Source organism: Monodon monoceros, unplaced genomic scaffold (assembly GCF_005190385.1).
Source record: "Monodon monoceros isolate NGI ecotype Baffin Bay Population unplaced genomic scaffold, NGI_Narwhal_1 Super_Scaffold_13, whole genome shotgun sequence".
Taxonomy (NCBI): Eukaryota; Metazoa; Chordata; class Mammalia; order Artiodactyla; family Monodontidae; genus Monodon; species Monodon monoceros.
The window spans coordinates 25798060-25813667 of NW_021703769.1; the positions used below are offsets into that span (position 1 = coordinate 25798060).

A 15608-nucleotide genomic window follows, 5' to 3' on the forward strand; every position below is an offset into this window, starting at 1 on the left:
TCATGTATGTGTTTCAGTGTCCAGGCAGGAGGCCTGAGAGCGAGGTAACAGACAGTCCAGGGCCTCCAAGGGCAGCTGGGTGGGGACAGGGGTCCTGGAGCTTCCCCTCTTAAATGCAACAGCTCCATCTTTATCTGTGTCATGTTTTGGGCTTCAGGACAAGAGTCTATTTCCAGAACACTGTCTGTAGCTCTAAAACTATCTGAAAACCACCATCCTACTGACCAGGGCATCAGTTGGGATGGTCCTCCTTGTTTCAGCTCATCCTGTGGGTCCTGTGGCCTTGGGCATCTGTGCAGTCAAACAAATGGAGGTCCCATTTCTCATGTGGACAAGGCAGGAGCGTAAACCAAAAGATGCCCACAGGAGATTGAAGGCCCCAGTCGGGGAAGGCATCGTCCTCCATTCGGGTCCCTGCAGCAGCGTGGAGCTGGACTCTGCACTTTACTGGCTCCCCGGGGAGCTCTTAGCGAGGCTGCAGACATTCCAGCCACGCAGGGCAGGGCTTCCCTCCCAGGCCCTCGGAGAGCTCCAAGGACTTCTTACCCACCCGCCTTTGGTCCAGCCCACCTGCCCATCCATGGGACCCAGGGCCAGAAGGCGTGTGCCCGGTGCGCCACCTCCCTGTGGCACTCCGGCCCGCCTTTGCATACTGCTGGGTCTCTGCCAAGGCCGGGAGAGCTGGGGCTGCCACTCCGGCCCCTGGGCAGGATGCTCTCTCGTAACTGTCCCTGTGCCCGCAGTGGGCCAGGCGGCAAGCAGGGCCTCTGCCTATGCCACAGGCAGCCCTCAGCAGAGCAGCCCACCCAGGAAGGCTCTCCCTGAGCCCTGCAGAAACTCTGTCTCTGCCCAGCATACGGTGAGCTCCGGGTAGTAAAGTAGGGCTTCTTTCCCCATGGTGTCACCCTTCCTTTCCCAGCAGACTGCAACCCTCCTCCTCCACGCCCTCACCTCAGCTCTTCTGGGGCTTGACCAGAGAGGCCACACCTCGGGCACCTAGGAGGTCGTCTGCTGGCCCAACTGAGCCTTGGCCCTCTGCTTGGCACAGCGGGCATCCTCCCCTCTTGCCCGTTGACTCCTGCAGCCGTCAGCCCCTCAGCAGGACCCATCCCTCCCAACCCCGCAGGCCCAAGAGGGGCCTGCCACCCCTAAGACTACCAGGCAGCCCCTGGCTGGGGATGAAGATGTCCGCATGCGTGGCAGGAGAGCCCCCGTGCCTCGGCCCTCATGCCCTCCCATCCACCAGCTCCAATCAGAGAGCAGGGCTTTGCCCTTGTCCCTGACCTCCAGAGGAAGGCAATCAGACGGGGAATTTGGAAGGGAGATAACTCATCAAGGAGCCTGCCTGCTCCGCAGAGCATCAAATCAGCTGAGAAATAACAATTGTGTCACCAAGATCAACTCTGCATTTGTAGCCGGCCCCCAGGCAGGAGCGGCCCCTGGAGCTCCACAGACAGCACAGCCTAAGCTGGTCCTCTGACGGCCTGGCCGCAGCCGGGGGGGCCCGCTGGCACCCCCCCAACCCCATCCACTCTGCCTCACCCCGCCCTGCTTCCTAGCCACCACAGAGATGGGGCTGGGCACGTGTCCACCCCGCAGGAGCAGACCAGGTGCGTCCTGGAGAGCAGCCCCTCCTACTGTGGGCTGACCAGCACCCTTGGCCAACTTTCCCGACTGGGCTGCGGCGAGAACGGCGGAATGCTAGGGTGGTGCTGCCCCTTAGTGGAGAGGAGCGGAAGGGCATGGGCTCTGGGAAAGGTGAAAACCAGCAACTGGGCAGCCACCGGCCTCAGCCAGGAAACCTGGGTCCAAGAGGTCCCTCTGGGCCCCTCAGGCAGCCAAACCAGGACCAGTGGGTTTCTCAAAACCCAGAACAAGAGGAGAGGACTGAGCTTCTGGGCCCACACCCCGCTCTTCCCCACTCCCCCACACAGTCTCTTTCTTGTGTCGCCTCCCATCTCTTTCACCTTCCCTCCCACACTGCTTACTCTTTCTCCCTAGCTAGGGGAGGCCCCCTGGAGACAGCTGTGGGGCGTGACCTGGAGCTTGGGTTCTAGTCTGGCATTGCTCTAAGGAGCTGTGTGATCTTGGGCGAATTGGTTCACCTCTCTGGGCCTCATAAACTCACCTGGAACAAGGGGGGTCCCTAAGAGTCTGTCCAATTTGAAAAATCGAACCGCTTGGCATCAGCCTTTCACAGCTCTCTTGATCTGTGAGTAGATCAAGGAATAGCTTGTAGAGCTTTGGGTTCCATTTATAGGCCCGGAGCCGGTAGCTTTGTAAGTGAGGCTCAGTTTCTTCATCTCGAATTGTGGAAGTTGTCTCCTCCTACCCTAGACCAATGTTTATCAAGTCATCTTTCAGTAGTAGCAATGATATGTTGAGAGGAATATTCCCAACTCATGAGAACATAGGTTAAAGACTAGATGATGTTTCATTGTTTTGCTTATTCAATTTTTAAGCTTCTTTAATTTAAAAATTTACAACTGCTGGTATTCTGCAAAAGTACTGACTCATTTCCATGGCTGAGACTCTAAGACATCTGCTCCTTGCTCCTCAAATCCCTGCCCTTGCTGGCAAGGGCAAAGTGCCTGCCACCAAAGCACAGCCCTTGGTGAACCGGTGACCAAGCCACCTCCCCACGGGTCCATGTAACAGCAAACCTCTCTCCCTCCCCCAGATTGCCGAGACCTACGCCTTCCTTCCGCGAGAGGCTGTGACCCGGTTCCTGATGAGCTGCACGGAGTGTCAGAAGAGGATGCACTTTAATTCCAACGGCCTGGAGCCCAAAGGTAGGGGAGGAGGTGGGCGTGCTGGAGGCTCAGGGGAGGCTCTGCGGGGAGGGGCTCTCCCCCAGAAGGGCCTGCCCTTTGCTGGCACGGACAGAAAAGTGCATGGCCAGCAGTTGTCACAATTCCCAGAGGCCAGTGTGGGTCCATGGAGCTGCCCAGAGAGCCTCATTTTAGGTTTGTTGTTTTTAAAACTTTTTTTTAAATGTCAAGTTTCACTTAAAAACCAGTAGCGCATTCCTACTGCCCTTCAAGACTCTCCTCTCCCACCGAGGTTCCAGATGGAAATGGCCACCTCGCCCCGTTCCCTAAGCTCTGCAGTACTTGCCTCCCAGATCTCACCCCAGGCGGTGTGCACATGGATCTGGTCTCACTGACCCGACTGTACACTCTCTGAGGACAGGACACCCCCCACTGCGTGCACCCGCCTACCCTATAGCCACCCACCTGCCATTAGCAGGCCTCCCTAAGTATTTGTCCCCTGGCCCCCCACCCCCAGTGCACACCCAGGAGATCTGTGGGGATTCGTTAGAATTGAAAATGCCCAGAGTACTTGTGATCAGCCGAAGGTGGTCCCTTAGACCGACATCCAAGCTCTCCAGCTCTACCCTGCCCAGTGAGGTGCAGCAAGATCCCCGCTTCAGTCTCCCACAGCCTCTACCTGAACATCCCAGAGGCCTCCAGTAAGTCTGGGCCATCTGTTCGCAGGTGGCTTTGGCATAGCGAGGCAGGCCGTTATGTTCGGCTGGTGTGACTAGAACTCGGCACTGAGAGTGGTGCCCCGGTGGGTGGCTTAGCAGGGCTTCTGGGCGTCAGGCCCGCAGAGGTTGCTGAGGTCGGTGGGCATTTGCCTGAGGATGGGAACAGACTCGGAATGAAGGGTGAGCCGTTTACTCGGGTGGTGCCCAAGTGGCATCCACCAGATACGTGGAAAAACCAACAACGGGGCCCGACGACAGCAAAGGAGTTGGAGCATAGGTGTTGAGTGAGGTTTTCCTCCTGGTTGGTAGTCCCTGATACGACTTCGGACAGCAGCCACCTCACCTAACCCAGAGGCTTTCCTGTCCTTGGGGGCTGTTAGGCCATGGCCACTTCACTGAGCTCATTGGATGACCGCTAGAGTATGAGGGACAGGAGTTAATCTAGTTAATCCCTCATAAGTGCTGCGTTCCTGGTTTAAGAGCAGGGGCTCCAGGGCCGCACTGGGTGGGTTCGGATCCCAGCTCTGCCGCTCAGCAGCCATGTGTTCTGAACAAGTGACTTCACCTCTGTGAGCCTCAGTTTCCTCATCTGTGAAATGGAGTTAATAATGGCACCTATCTGGTGGCGGGGGGGCAGGGTTCTGATGAAATACGACAATTAATCCCTGTACCTGGCACAGGGCTCCCATGCAGGAGGAGTGAGCCATGGCTGTGGCAGTCACTGTGATAACGTGTGGGGCCTGAGTGAGGCCCCTGCCCCACGTGGCCTGGCCCCCGCTGAGCAGCTGCAACCCCTGCACCAAGACAGCACTTGGTACCTGCCCAGGGGCCAGGAGGCTTTCCCCGCTGCATTCCCCACCCTGCCCGGGTCTGGGTCCCAGGGACGCGGGCCCTGGCGGTGGCTGCTTGGTCCCTGCCCGCCCATTCGCCTGTCCCCTTCAGCGCTGGCCTCATCGTTTCCATAGCAACTGGCAGAGTCAGCCGCAGAACCTGGGGGAAACAAAGGCAGGCCAAGAGGGGCTGTGTTTGTGGGCTGCTCTGGGGCGTCTGCAGGCTCTATTCGGCTCCCTTCTCCATGCTGGTGTGGAGGACATCCTCACGTCTCCGACTCCCCAGTAGAGGCAGCAAGGTCTCCGGGGGGAGGGAGGGGGGACCAAGGGAAGGGGAGAGGCAGAGAGCACACGCGCCAGCTTCACGGGTTCTGGGCTGGAGCCTCTCTGTCCAGGGGCTTGCGCCAGCGAGACAGAGGGCAGGCAGAGTAAGGCTGCGCCATGCCCCTCCTTGCCTGTCCTCGGGCAGAGTGCCACTTCCCTGTCCCCAGGAGTGGAGCTTCCCGTGCAGGGAGAGGAGGAGATGCTGAGGGAGCAGGAGACTGTGTGGCCTCAGTGTCTCAGAAAGTGGGCTTGGGGTCTGGCAGGCCTGGGTATGCCGCCCTGCTCCCTGCTGTGTGTCCCTCAGCAGGTTCAGGGACCTCTCTGAACATCAGCTGCTCGTAACAGCTCCTATGATCCTGTGAGGGCTCCTGTCCCTGTTTACAGCTAAGGAAAGGAGGCACAGAGAGGTGGTAGGGTGAAATCACTTGTCCGAGGTCCCCAGAAGGCAGGAGAACTTACCTTCCCATCAACAAATGGGAGTAATGCTTCCCTCTCTTTTTTTTTTTTGTCCACGCCACGCAGCTTGCAGGATCTTAGTTCCCCAATCCCCAGGGATTGAACCCAGACCCATGGCAGTGAAAGCCCAAGTCCTAAACACTGGACCACCAGGGAATTCCCCCGTCTCAGGGTTTTCATGAGGATGCAATTGAATTAAACGGGCCCATTCTGCCAGGCGCCTGGTGCCGTGGGTGCCTAGGGAGCATCAGCCTGTCCCCCACCCTACCGCCATGTTGTTGTACCACCCAGGCACAAGACAGCCAATGTCCAGGTGTCCCACGGGGAGATGCACGGTCAGTCACCCACCCAGGTGAGCACCCTGGGTCCACAACCTGGCCGCTGGGCAAAAGGGAAGGGTTTGGTTTCTGGAGGCTGCCAGTGGAGAGCCTTAGAGGCTGAAAGGCTCCCCTGTCTGCTTGATGGCCAGAGGCACTAGCGCCTGGACCACCCTCACCAGCTGTCAGGTTCTCCCTTCTCCTGCCCCAGCTGAGAGCCTGGAGATCCTGTCTCCGCCTGCCATGCTGGCCCCTCTGGATGTGGTCAGCTGCTCCGACCGCTCTTTCATAGGCACCCCTGCTCTGCCAGCCTTCCCTCCTCCCTCGCCCGCCCTCCGGGAAATCAGAGCCTGCCCCAAGGCCCAGAGGCAGGCCCCAGGTTCCTGTCCCAGGAAGGTGGGGCCGGAGGGAGACGGGGAACAGGATGGAGCCTTCTCGAGGGGCTGCTGGGAGGACGCCTCGCTTCCTGGCCTCATGTTATAAAGAAAGAAAGGAAGCAAAGCAGCCTCCCCTGCTCAGTGGTTTGTCCCGGCACGGGGGGGGGGGGGGGGGGGGGGGGGGGGGGTGGGGGGCTGGACAGTCCTGTGCCCTCCCCCAGCGCCAGAAGCACGAACAAAGGAGGCTGCCGAGGATCAGGAAGTCCGAGGATGGGAGATTCCAGGGCCTGCGGGCTCCACTCTCCTCTTCCACCAGCCCCTGAGTCTGGACTGGAGGAGGCAGAGATGAGAAGTGGGTGTGCCCTGGGCCCAGCTCTGGCTGCAGGGGTGAGGGGCCTCGGGGGCACGTTTCACGTTTCTTTGTTGTGATGAAATACCATTTGCATGGCTGCAGACTAGGAGTTAGCAGTGGGCAACGCCAGTCACCTACCGAAGGGTCCCTTCCTCAGCGAGAGCCATCCACTCAGGTGGCAGCGCCTTTGCAGCCAGGCCCAGATTCCTCTGTGGTTTCCAACCCCCTCCCTGCCTGGCCCCTCCAGATCCCCCCTTCCTGTCCTGCCCCATGTGACCCCATCCCAGCTCATTCCTCTGCCCTTGCAGTCTCTCCTGTGCTGGCCTGTCCTCTCTCGGCTCTCATACTCACTTGCTATACGACCTGGGGAGGTTGCGTAGCCTCCCCACGTGTGGCTGCCTCATCTGTAAAGTGGGGTTATTAACACGAGCACCCACCCCACGGAGTCCTTGGGAGCACCACGCAGGAGGGTCTGCGTGGCGCTCTGGCAGGGCTCAGTGGCTGTCATCTGAGTGATTGAATGGAAGTCCTGTTGAGATCCCCCCTCCACAAGGCTGCCTGGAGCTACTTACAGCCCTGTGAGCTCTTCCTCCTTGGAGCGCTAATGGACTCGCCATCAGTCCTGCCCTGCTGAGCACAGGAACGGTCCCTACGCCCTTCCCCCCACCGTCCCCACCCTGAGTGCACACACACCAGTGCTCCTTGAAGACTTGCTGACCTATTGATTCACTTCCCTGGGAGAGAGGTCTTTTCATCTGAGCCAGCCCCAGGCCTGGCTTCTCTAGTTCCAAATCTGAGCCCCATGGCAGGCTGGCCGCTCCCGAGGCTCCTCTGTGCCAGGCCTTCATCATGCACACGTCCTTCAGCCCCCAGCTCTGACCCCGAGAGGTCTCACCCTGGCATCCAGCAGCTACAGATGTCTCTGGACGGAGGAGTTCTTCCATCGTGTAGGGGGAAACTCATGAGAATTGCCACCTTGTGTTCCACCTGGAGCACCCGGGCCACCACGTCAGCTGGAATTTGCATTGATTGGCAAATGTCACTGGAGCCCAGCTGTGATCAGCTCTCGGCTTGGCCCTGGGAGAACCTCTACATCGCTGGTTATTTTCAAGGCCTGTAAAACTAGGGCTAGTGCTTGGGCTGGTTTCAGTTTTTCTTGGCAAAAAGGTGTCGAAACAGTTCTTTGTGTGGTTTCTCTGCTTCTCTCACCAACAACCTACTGGGTTATTTCAGCTCCGTGACCCTTCCTAGCTCCTAACTCACCCGTGGTCTCAGGTTACTTGTAGTGGTTCAGGCATGGCCACTGTATTTGTTGACCACAGCGGGGACCTGGTCTGCCCATCAGAGCCCAGGGAAGCCACTTCTTCCTTGTTCGTGTGTCTACCTTAGCTCATCCCCCATCCCGCCACGAGCACCGGACTCCATGGAGCCCCCACTGGCCCTGCTCCTTAGCTCTTTCCTAGTAAGCTGTTCATCTTCGTGTGTGGCACTGACCACCCCCGGAACCATTTGGCTTCCCACTGCCGAAAACCCTGCCTGCCTGTCTTCTTGCTGTGGTGTGGCCGAGCTCTGGCCTCCCACAGCCAGCTCCCTGGCATGTTCCCTCACCTGGAATGTGTCCCGCCCGCCAAGGTCCCGCCTCCCCGACAGAACCCTCACTTCCGACACCGCAGATGCAAACATTTCACTGCACACCGATCTCGGATGGACTCGTGTGTGTGCCCGGGATGTCCCTGCCTCCCCAGACGAGGGCATCCGGCCTCCTATTCCCGAAATCTCCTGGCTCACCTCCGGGCACTGGAAGCAGTTTCTGATCAGTGGACCTGCTGTGGAGGGAACAGGCCAAGGAAGACCCCCTCTCCCACCCCCCAAGAGTGCCTTCCCAGCCATTGTGGGTTTTCTCCTAAACCTAGCTATACCTGGCTTTTTTAAAGTTACCTTTTCGTAAGTAGTCACGGCTTTCAGGCAGGACACGGGTGACCATCAATAAAGGAACACAGTGTCCGGCCTCCATGGACAACAAAACACAGAGCGTCGCCATGGCAGCTCATGAAGTCTTCATTTGAGTCTCTGACCGGCGACCCTTAGGGTGGGGGTCCCTTCTCATCTACCATGTTGTCTAACAGCTTTTCAGCAGACAACCACGTCTTTGAGGAAATGAAATGGAAATGGCAGAATCCTCCATCTGAAGACCCACATTCCAAAACAGGAACCACGGCTCTTTTGAGTGACATCATCTCAATGTGGCTGCAATGTCTGCCTCACATATTGTATCCAACCTCATGGAGCTGCGGAGGCCAGGTCCCAACACGCCCCTGGGTTGAAAGAGGTCACGTCTGGGTTGATGGTGGGGCGGCAAGAAGAAGAGGACCCCAGGTCACAAAAATGCATTTTAGTTTCCCCACAGCACTGGGCATCTGTGCCAGAGGGGCCAGTGTGCACTGGTGTTAGAGAACCCCTCTGCCACAGACCAAGAGGAAATCCCTTAAGAAAAAGAAAGGTTTGGCCCATTCCAGGCCAGTTTCTGAGACATTCTATGAGTGACATTTACCTCCTCCTGGACAAACAGAAATTCTGCGTAAGACAACATAGCTTTAAAAAGCAAAACAAGGAATTCCCTGGTGGTCCAGTGGTTAGGACTCACCGCTTTCACTGAGGGGGACTGGGTTTGATCCCTGGTCAGGGAGCTAAAATCCCACAAGTCGCATGGCGCGGCCCAGAGGAAAAAAAAAAAAAAAGCAAAACAAAGCTCTGCATTTTTATGAAACTTGATAAGAAATGTTATTCAAGCTGTACAGTCACCAGAAGGACACAACCCCAAGGCGCATGGACCCTGTTTTCTGCAGGGCTGTTCCTGTCTGCGCCAAGTAGGAACTGCCCGGTGCCCTTTGGGTAGTTTCTCCCCCTTGTTTGCAGGGGCCTTTTATCTTACCTTTTTTTTCCATCCTTATTGGTGTTTGTTTTTTTTTTAATACACCTTTATTGGTTTTTGTAAATACATCTTTATTGGGGTTTTTTTTTTGCCTTTTTTCTTTTTTGTGACAAAATATATACAACACAAAACGTGCCATTTTAATAATTTTGAAGTGTACAACTCAGTGTTAGTTACAGTCACACCACTGGGCAATCATCACCACTGTCTGTTTCCAAAACATTTTCATCACGCCAAACAGAAACTGTGGACCCGTGAAGCGGTAACTTCCCATTCTCAGACACCCGTCCCCGGTAACCTCTCTTCTACTTTCTTTCTTTTTTTAAAATTTATTTATTCATTTATTTTTGGCTGCGTTGTGTCTTCATTGCTGCGAACTGGCTTTCTCTAGTTGTGGCAAGCGGGGACTACTCTTTGTTGCGGTGCACGGGCTTCTCATTGCGGTGGCTTCCCTTGTTGTGGAGCACGGGCTCTAGGCACGTGGGCTCAGTAGTTGTGGCTCGCGGGCCCTAGAGCGTAGGCTCAGTAGTTGTGGCGCAGGCTTAGTTGCCCTGCGGCATGTGGGATCTTCCTGGACCAGGGATCGAACCCGTGTCCCCTGCATTGGCAGGCGGATTCTCAACCACTGCGCCACCAGGGAAGCCCTCTTCTACTTTCTGTCTCTGTGAATGTGCCTGTTCTAGATGTTCCATCCACGTGGAATCACACAGTATTTGTCCTGTGGCGTCTGGCTTCTCTCCCTCAGCAGAGCGTTTTCAAGGTTGCAGGGGCCTGTCTGGCCTGGGCTCTGGCTCTGGAGCGGCAGATTCTGCAAATCCCTGCCTCTCTCCACCTCAGCCCTGTCACCCGCTCCCGTCCAGCGCATCTCCTGGGCGCGGTGCTTGTGGGGACGTGCAGGCTTTGGCCCGTCTGGAAGTCGTTCCCACTTCTCCCACCACTCAAACCCCAGCCCATGAACAGAACTAGGCACCAGGGGGGACATGGGTCAAAGGCCTGGCACCCTTGGAGACGGGGGGAAGAGGCAACCAGAGAACAGGTAACCAAGACTATTCCCTGGACGGAGGGTGAAGCCAGGTCAAGCGACTAAGTGACGAAATGAGGCCCCACTTCGTGTGACGGGTCCCAGCAGGTGACTCCAGGGTTTCGAGCTTGGTCACAGCAGGAGACATCTGAAGGGGAAGCTGGACTGGAGAGAGACGTGATGGGCTCCCTTCGAATCATGCTTCTCGTCTTCTTGACTTATTCCTGTGCCATTGCAGTCTCTCCTAAATGGCACCCACAGTGGCACCCAAGATGCAGAACACAATGGCTGGGCAGTGTCCACTGCAGGAGCCTTTGCAGAAGACAGCATGGCCAGACATTTCAAGAGTTTCCGAGTATTCCTACCCTTTGACCCACAAATTCCAAGTCTTGGAGTCTGGTCTAAAAAGGAAACGATCATAAATACAGACCAGTATTCCTGCACAAGGATGTCCCCTGCAGTGTTTATAGTAACCCCCAATAGCAAACAACCTAAGTAATCAATCATAAGGGAATGACGTAAGGAAAATAGGGTAAAATAGTACAGGGCTATAAAAATTATATTTGCAAAGCAAAACGAGATTTTTGATGGTGGGGGAAATGCCTATGAGAAAATGTTAGGCAAAAAAAAGTTTTTTAAGCAGACTGTAATTCTCTGTATGCATTGTGATATCAAGTATATAAAAAAGAGAAATCACAGGGAAAAAATAAACAAGCATATGCCAAGCTTCTTGGTGCAATTATGGTTTAAAAATTTTTTCTTTACATCTTTCCACACTTTGCAAATGCTCTACAAAAGGGATATGCGTTACTTTGATGTTCAGGACAAGAAAGCAATAAATGGGAGGAACAGTGCTCCTTTCTGTGTGATGAAAGAGGAATTAGAATTTGGGCATACTGGAGGCCTGGCTCAGACCTGCGAGTGATGTGGTCCCTGACGGTGCTTTGGGGGGGATACCGTGGGGGTTGGGGGACGGGGTGGGACAGTGTGGCACGTGAGCTGGCTTAGGCCAGCATTGGAAACTTAAATGGCTTCAGGGGCCTGGCAGGCATCATCGTTGAGTGAACGTGTGCAGCGCTATAGGGAGGGGTGGGGACTGTGGCAAAACGGAGCCCTCACACTCTGTCTAAAAGGAGCGGCTGCTGCTCAGCTGCAGTGGGTGTCTGCCACGTGGGAGTGCGGGCCCTGTGCGGCCAGACCTTCCATTTCTCAAAGGAGTCAGAAATCCCTGGTTTTCAAAGGTGAACTCTCTCACTAAACACTGGCACTTAAGCGTCATGCGGTCCACATCCACGGGCCAGGCACGGCGGGCGAGCCCCGAGTCAGCGATCTCCGGCCTCCCCTCCCTCCTCCTCAGTCCCTGTGTTGGGTCCCCCACGTGGGTGCCAGGCTGCTGGTGGCCCACAGCACAGGCTGAAAGGGGCTTCCTTTTCTTCTTTCCGCCAGAAAGCGAGCCTCCCTCCCCTCTGGTCTCCGGGATTATCGATTACAACATGCCCCTCACCTCTACGTACCTGAAGCAGATGAAGTTGCGCGTGATGAATTCCCAGGAGCAGGTAAGGCGTCCGCCCCCCTCACGCCCCCCGGAGGCGCCCTGACTTGCCTGGATATGGTCGATCCTTCCCGAGACTTGTGTAAACACACTGAAAATCAAAGAGGCCCTTATCTGGTTATCTGGGCCATGCAGTCCAGGCTGAGAGGGGAGGGAGGGAATGTGTTCCTAGTTAGAGGGTCTGCCGGGTCTTCAGTGAAACTTTCCTTCAGGGCAGGGGCGAGGAAGGGGGTGGGTAAGAGCTGCCCACCTTGGCCCTTGGGTTGTTCTCTCTGTGCTCTGCCCTTTGTCTGCTACATCACTCGGCTCCTTTCCCCCGAGAGAGGGGGGCCCTTGCTGCCTGCCTGTGGCTTCTGTCACCCTTGGGGCCCAGACAGGCCAAGAAGATGGGCCTTGGAGGGTGGCCTGGGTGACATAAGGCCCTGGGCTCCCCCTCCCCGGCTGTCCAAGACTCCCCAGCTGTGGATTGCCCAGGGCTGTCAGGCACCATGGAAACAGGTTATGAAAAGAAAACCCCTCCTGCCTGCCTCTCTACACAGCCCACCTTCTAGCCCTTTGCAAGGCTAGTAGCCTGTCTTTCAGAGAAGGACTAGGTGAGTGCCACCCCCTCCCTCCGCCACTGCCCAGAAAACTAGAGTAATGATGTCTTAACCTCTCGCTTCAAGTTTTTTCATGTGTTGTGACATATGAACCTACTGTATCTTTGAGGCCTGCCAAGGGGAATGGGTTCTTTCTCCTCCGTTGAAAGTCAGACTTCAGCCCTGGGTGCATTCCGTCCTGGGTATGGCTGGTCTCCTTGACAACCTGAGCTTGTGTCCGCCCAGGGGGTGATGGCTCTGCAGTCAGCTCCGAGGTGATGTTACAGGACGCGCTCAGGTGGCATCTGGGGCTGTGGCACCCAGTTTGAGGATCTGAGCTGGTTGGCTTGAGTTCTGCACTCCCCTGAGGAGGAGGCATGGTGTGCCCTCCCATCCTTACAGCCTCCAAAGGTCAAATGAAGTAAGCTTGGCTCTGGGTAGTAGAGCTGTCTGTGTTTCTTGCGTCTTTTCATCTGAGATGGTCTATTCTATGATGGTTGCATCCCTAAGAAACTTCATGTACTCATAAACAATGTCAGTGGGGGAAATGGTGTTGGGTTTTCAACTCACAGTGGCAAAGTTGTTTTTGTGCAGGAATGCCAGTTATAAGGGTGTTGCTTTTGTTAATAGTTATAAAATCTAAACACCACCACGCAGGGTGAAGAGCAGAGGCACTCGAACAGCCAAACAGCCGGAGTACAGCCCCACGGCTCTTTCTTTTCTACAAAATGGCGCTCCATCCAGCTCACCACCAGAACCAGCAGTGGTCAGTGTAGCCCACTCTGTGATCCCTCATTAATGGATTCTGTTATGTTTCATTTGGTATACAAATTCCTACTGTCTGTGGGGCATTAAGACTGTAGGTTAGGTACATTAGCAAGGATTCAGTCGTTCAACAAATATTTATGAAGCCCCACTCCGTGAGCCAGGCTCTGGGGATGAGCAAAGACAGTACCATTCCTAGCTCTTCTTATGATCTAGGGGGAGACAGACACTAATGAAAAAATTACGCACAAATGGTAATAAGCCACCACGGTGCAGCTGTGACGAGTGCCAGGCAGGAGACTCGTGGTGCCATGAGTACTTAGATGGACACGGTGCGGGGACTGAGGCAGGGGTCAGGAAGGTTTGCCTCAGAAGGGGGTGCTTGAACTGAGATCAAGATCTGAAGGGAAGAGAGCTCCAGGCTGAGGAAACAGCTTGTGCAAAGGCCCTGTGGCTCGAGGGAGGACAGCACCAGTGAGAATTTGTGAGGCTGGTGTGGCTGGTGCGGAGAGTGTGAGGAGCTCTGTAGCTAAAGAAAAGTGGGAGAAGCACAGTGTCGGGCATACAAGCACTTGCTGCGCATCTGTGAATGAACGGAAATTCATGTAACAAGATGGATAAGTTGCCCTGGTGAGGTTCAGGCTACTCCCAAAGGGAGGGAGAATTGTGGGAGGTGTTTGTCCCCAGGATGCTGCGTCTGGGGCTGAGGCTGAGATTGGGGTGGCCTCTGTGGACAGTGGAGTTGACTGTGTCTTCCTTGCCTCCATTTCTGGTTTCCCAGATGGGGATCATCTGAACATTCCCGTGGTAGGGAATAAAGGCTCAGACCCTCCTTGCACACACCTGGCAGGAGGAGCAGCACCCCACCTCGTGCCTGGGGCCCTCCAGCTGTCAGTCTCCCACACTCCACGCACTGCAGTGAGCGCTCAAGGCCTCAGCCTCTCAGCCAGCACCGTTAGCCCGGTTCTATAGGCAGGCGTGTGGCAAACAAGAAGTCGCATTGCTCACTAGTTTACCTGCAGCAGCGAGGAAGGGCCAAGGGCCCAGATGTCTTTGATTCTTCAGCTTGGGTTGGAACTGGAAATACATATACTTGAATTGGTAGCTTCTTTCCTGTAGTGCAGTCAGAGCAGGACTGGGTGAATGGCTCCCTATCCCAGCGCAGCCACAGGGCTACCTCTGCTGCTGTCAAACCCCATGTCCCAAGACAAGGCTCTGAAAGTAGTTTCATTCCCTGCAGCATCCCTGCGACCCCGAAAGGCCTGCCAACAGAAGACACCTGTAGTGTCTACAAATCACTCATGCAGGCTACACGGAAAACAAACCCAAATCTAAAGTAACGGGATAAATGATATTTTACTAATACTGAGCAAAGCTCTACATCTAAAAACTCTGGGTGAGAAAAATCTAAGAATTCATTTTTTTCCAGCATTAGATGTCCAGGAGACACTATACTAGTGAGGCAAGTAGAACGTGTTCCCCTCACTTGGCTTTGAGCAGACAACGAACAGGTGGTGGAGTGTACTCGTGAACTGGACAGAACCATGTTACCTTCTGTCCAGTTGTGTTGGATTAATGTGCTGAGAAATGGGTCTTTCTCCACAGAGGACATTAGTTAATATGAAAATCTAATAATAATGTTCACACGAACAAAAGAGATTCTTGACGTCTGGTCCAGTGCAGCAAATATTTATGGTGTCCTCAACATGCAAGACGTTTAGGGGTCAGACTCCACCCTCCAGGAGCTCCATCCTAAGACACAAGACCCCCCAGGAACAGTCATTGTGGTGGCCACATTGAGCTGAAAATAGGCGAGGGTAGCCTGATAAAAATTTTTTTCCCGCCGTACTTGGGATAAAGATATAGATATAAGTCATAAAGATATAAAACTGAAATCACATGTAGTTGTACTGACGACTAATACATTCTCTCGTAGGAGGGAGGGTGTGAAGATTTCATGAGATGTGAACTGTCTCAGAGAATGTTCCAAAGCACTCTCTGATAAGATGGGGTCCTAGGGAGGGGTGCAGGCCGAGCTCATAGGGCCAGAGGCGGCCAGCAAGTGCACCCCCAGCCGCTGATGTTTCAAATCCCCTCTCAGGGCCGTGTGCAAAATGCACCGAGAGGAACGTTAGGGTCTCATCTTCACACAGCCACTGATTTGTTTTCTGTCTCCTTTTATTTTCTTTCATACTTTTAGTTAATGGCCTCAGTTGCCAAAAAGCAAAAGCGTGGTGACAAACATCGCCATCATCTCACCACACAGATCACTGTGAATATTTCGGTGTCCACCCCTCCAGACTATTGAATAGAAAAGGGAATTACCCTGTCTGCACCATTTTGCAACCCGCTTTGCTCTTCTGATGCTGATTTTCCATCCTATTCAGTCTCCTTACCCTCTGGGCCCTGTTGTTCCCACCTACCAGATAAACTGATTGTATAATTTCCTGTCATTCACTCCTTTCTCACCCGTACCTACCCACCTACCCATCCACCCGTCCATCCACCCGTCCATCCATCCATCCACCCGTCCATCCATCCACCCATCCATCCACCCGTCCATCCACCCATCCATCCATCCATCCATCCATCCACCCGTCCATCCATCCATCCA

The 15608-nt window shown here is 54.9% G+C and overlaps 1 protein-coding gene across 4 annotated transcripts in view; it reads left to right on the forward strand.

The window, feature by feature from the left end:
- Positions 1 to 15608, forward strand: part of NOL4L (nucleolar protein 4 like) — a 130613-nt gene that overhangs the window by 54773 nt on the left and 60232 nt on the right. For all 4 annotated transcript variants that reach the window (XR_003793318.1, XM_029221856.1, XM_029221857.1 and 1 more), the window contains exons 3-4: positions 2681 to 2792; positions 11546 to 11655. Coding sequence is in view for 3 of the 4 variants with exons in the window: in XM_029221856.1 (XP_029077689.1) it covers positions 2681 to 2792; positions 11546 to 11655 (222 nt within the window). In the remaining variant the exon portion in view is untranslated. The remainder of the gene's footprint in view (positions 1 to 2680; positions 2793 to 11545; positions 11656 to 15608) is intronic.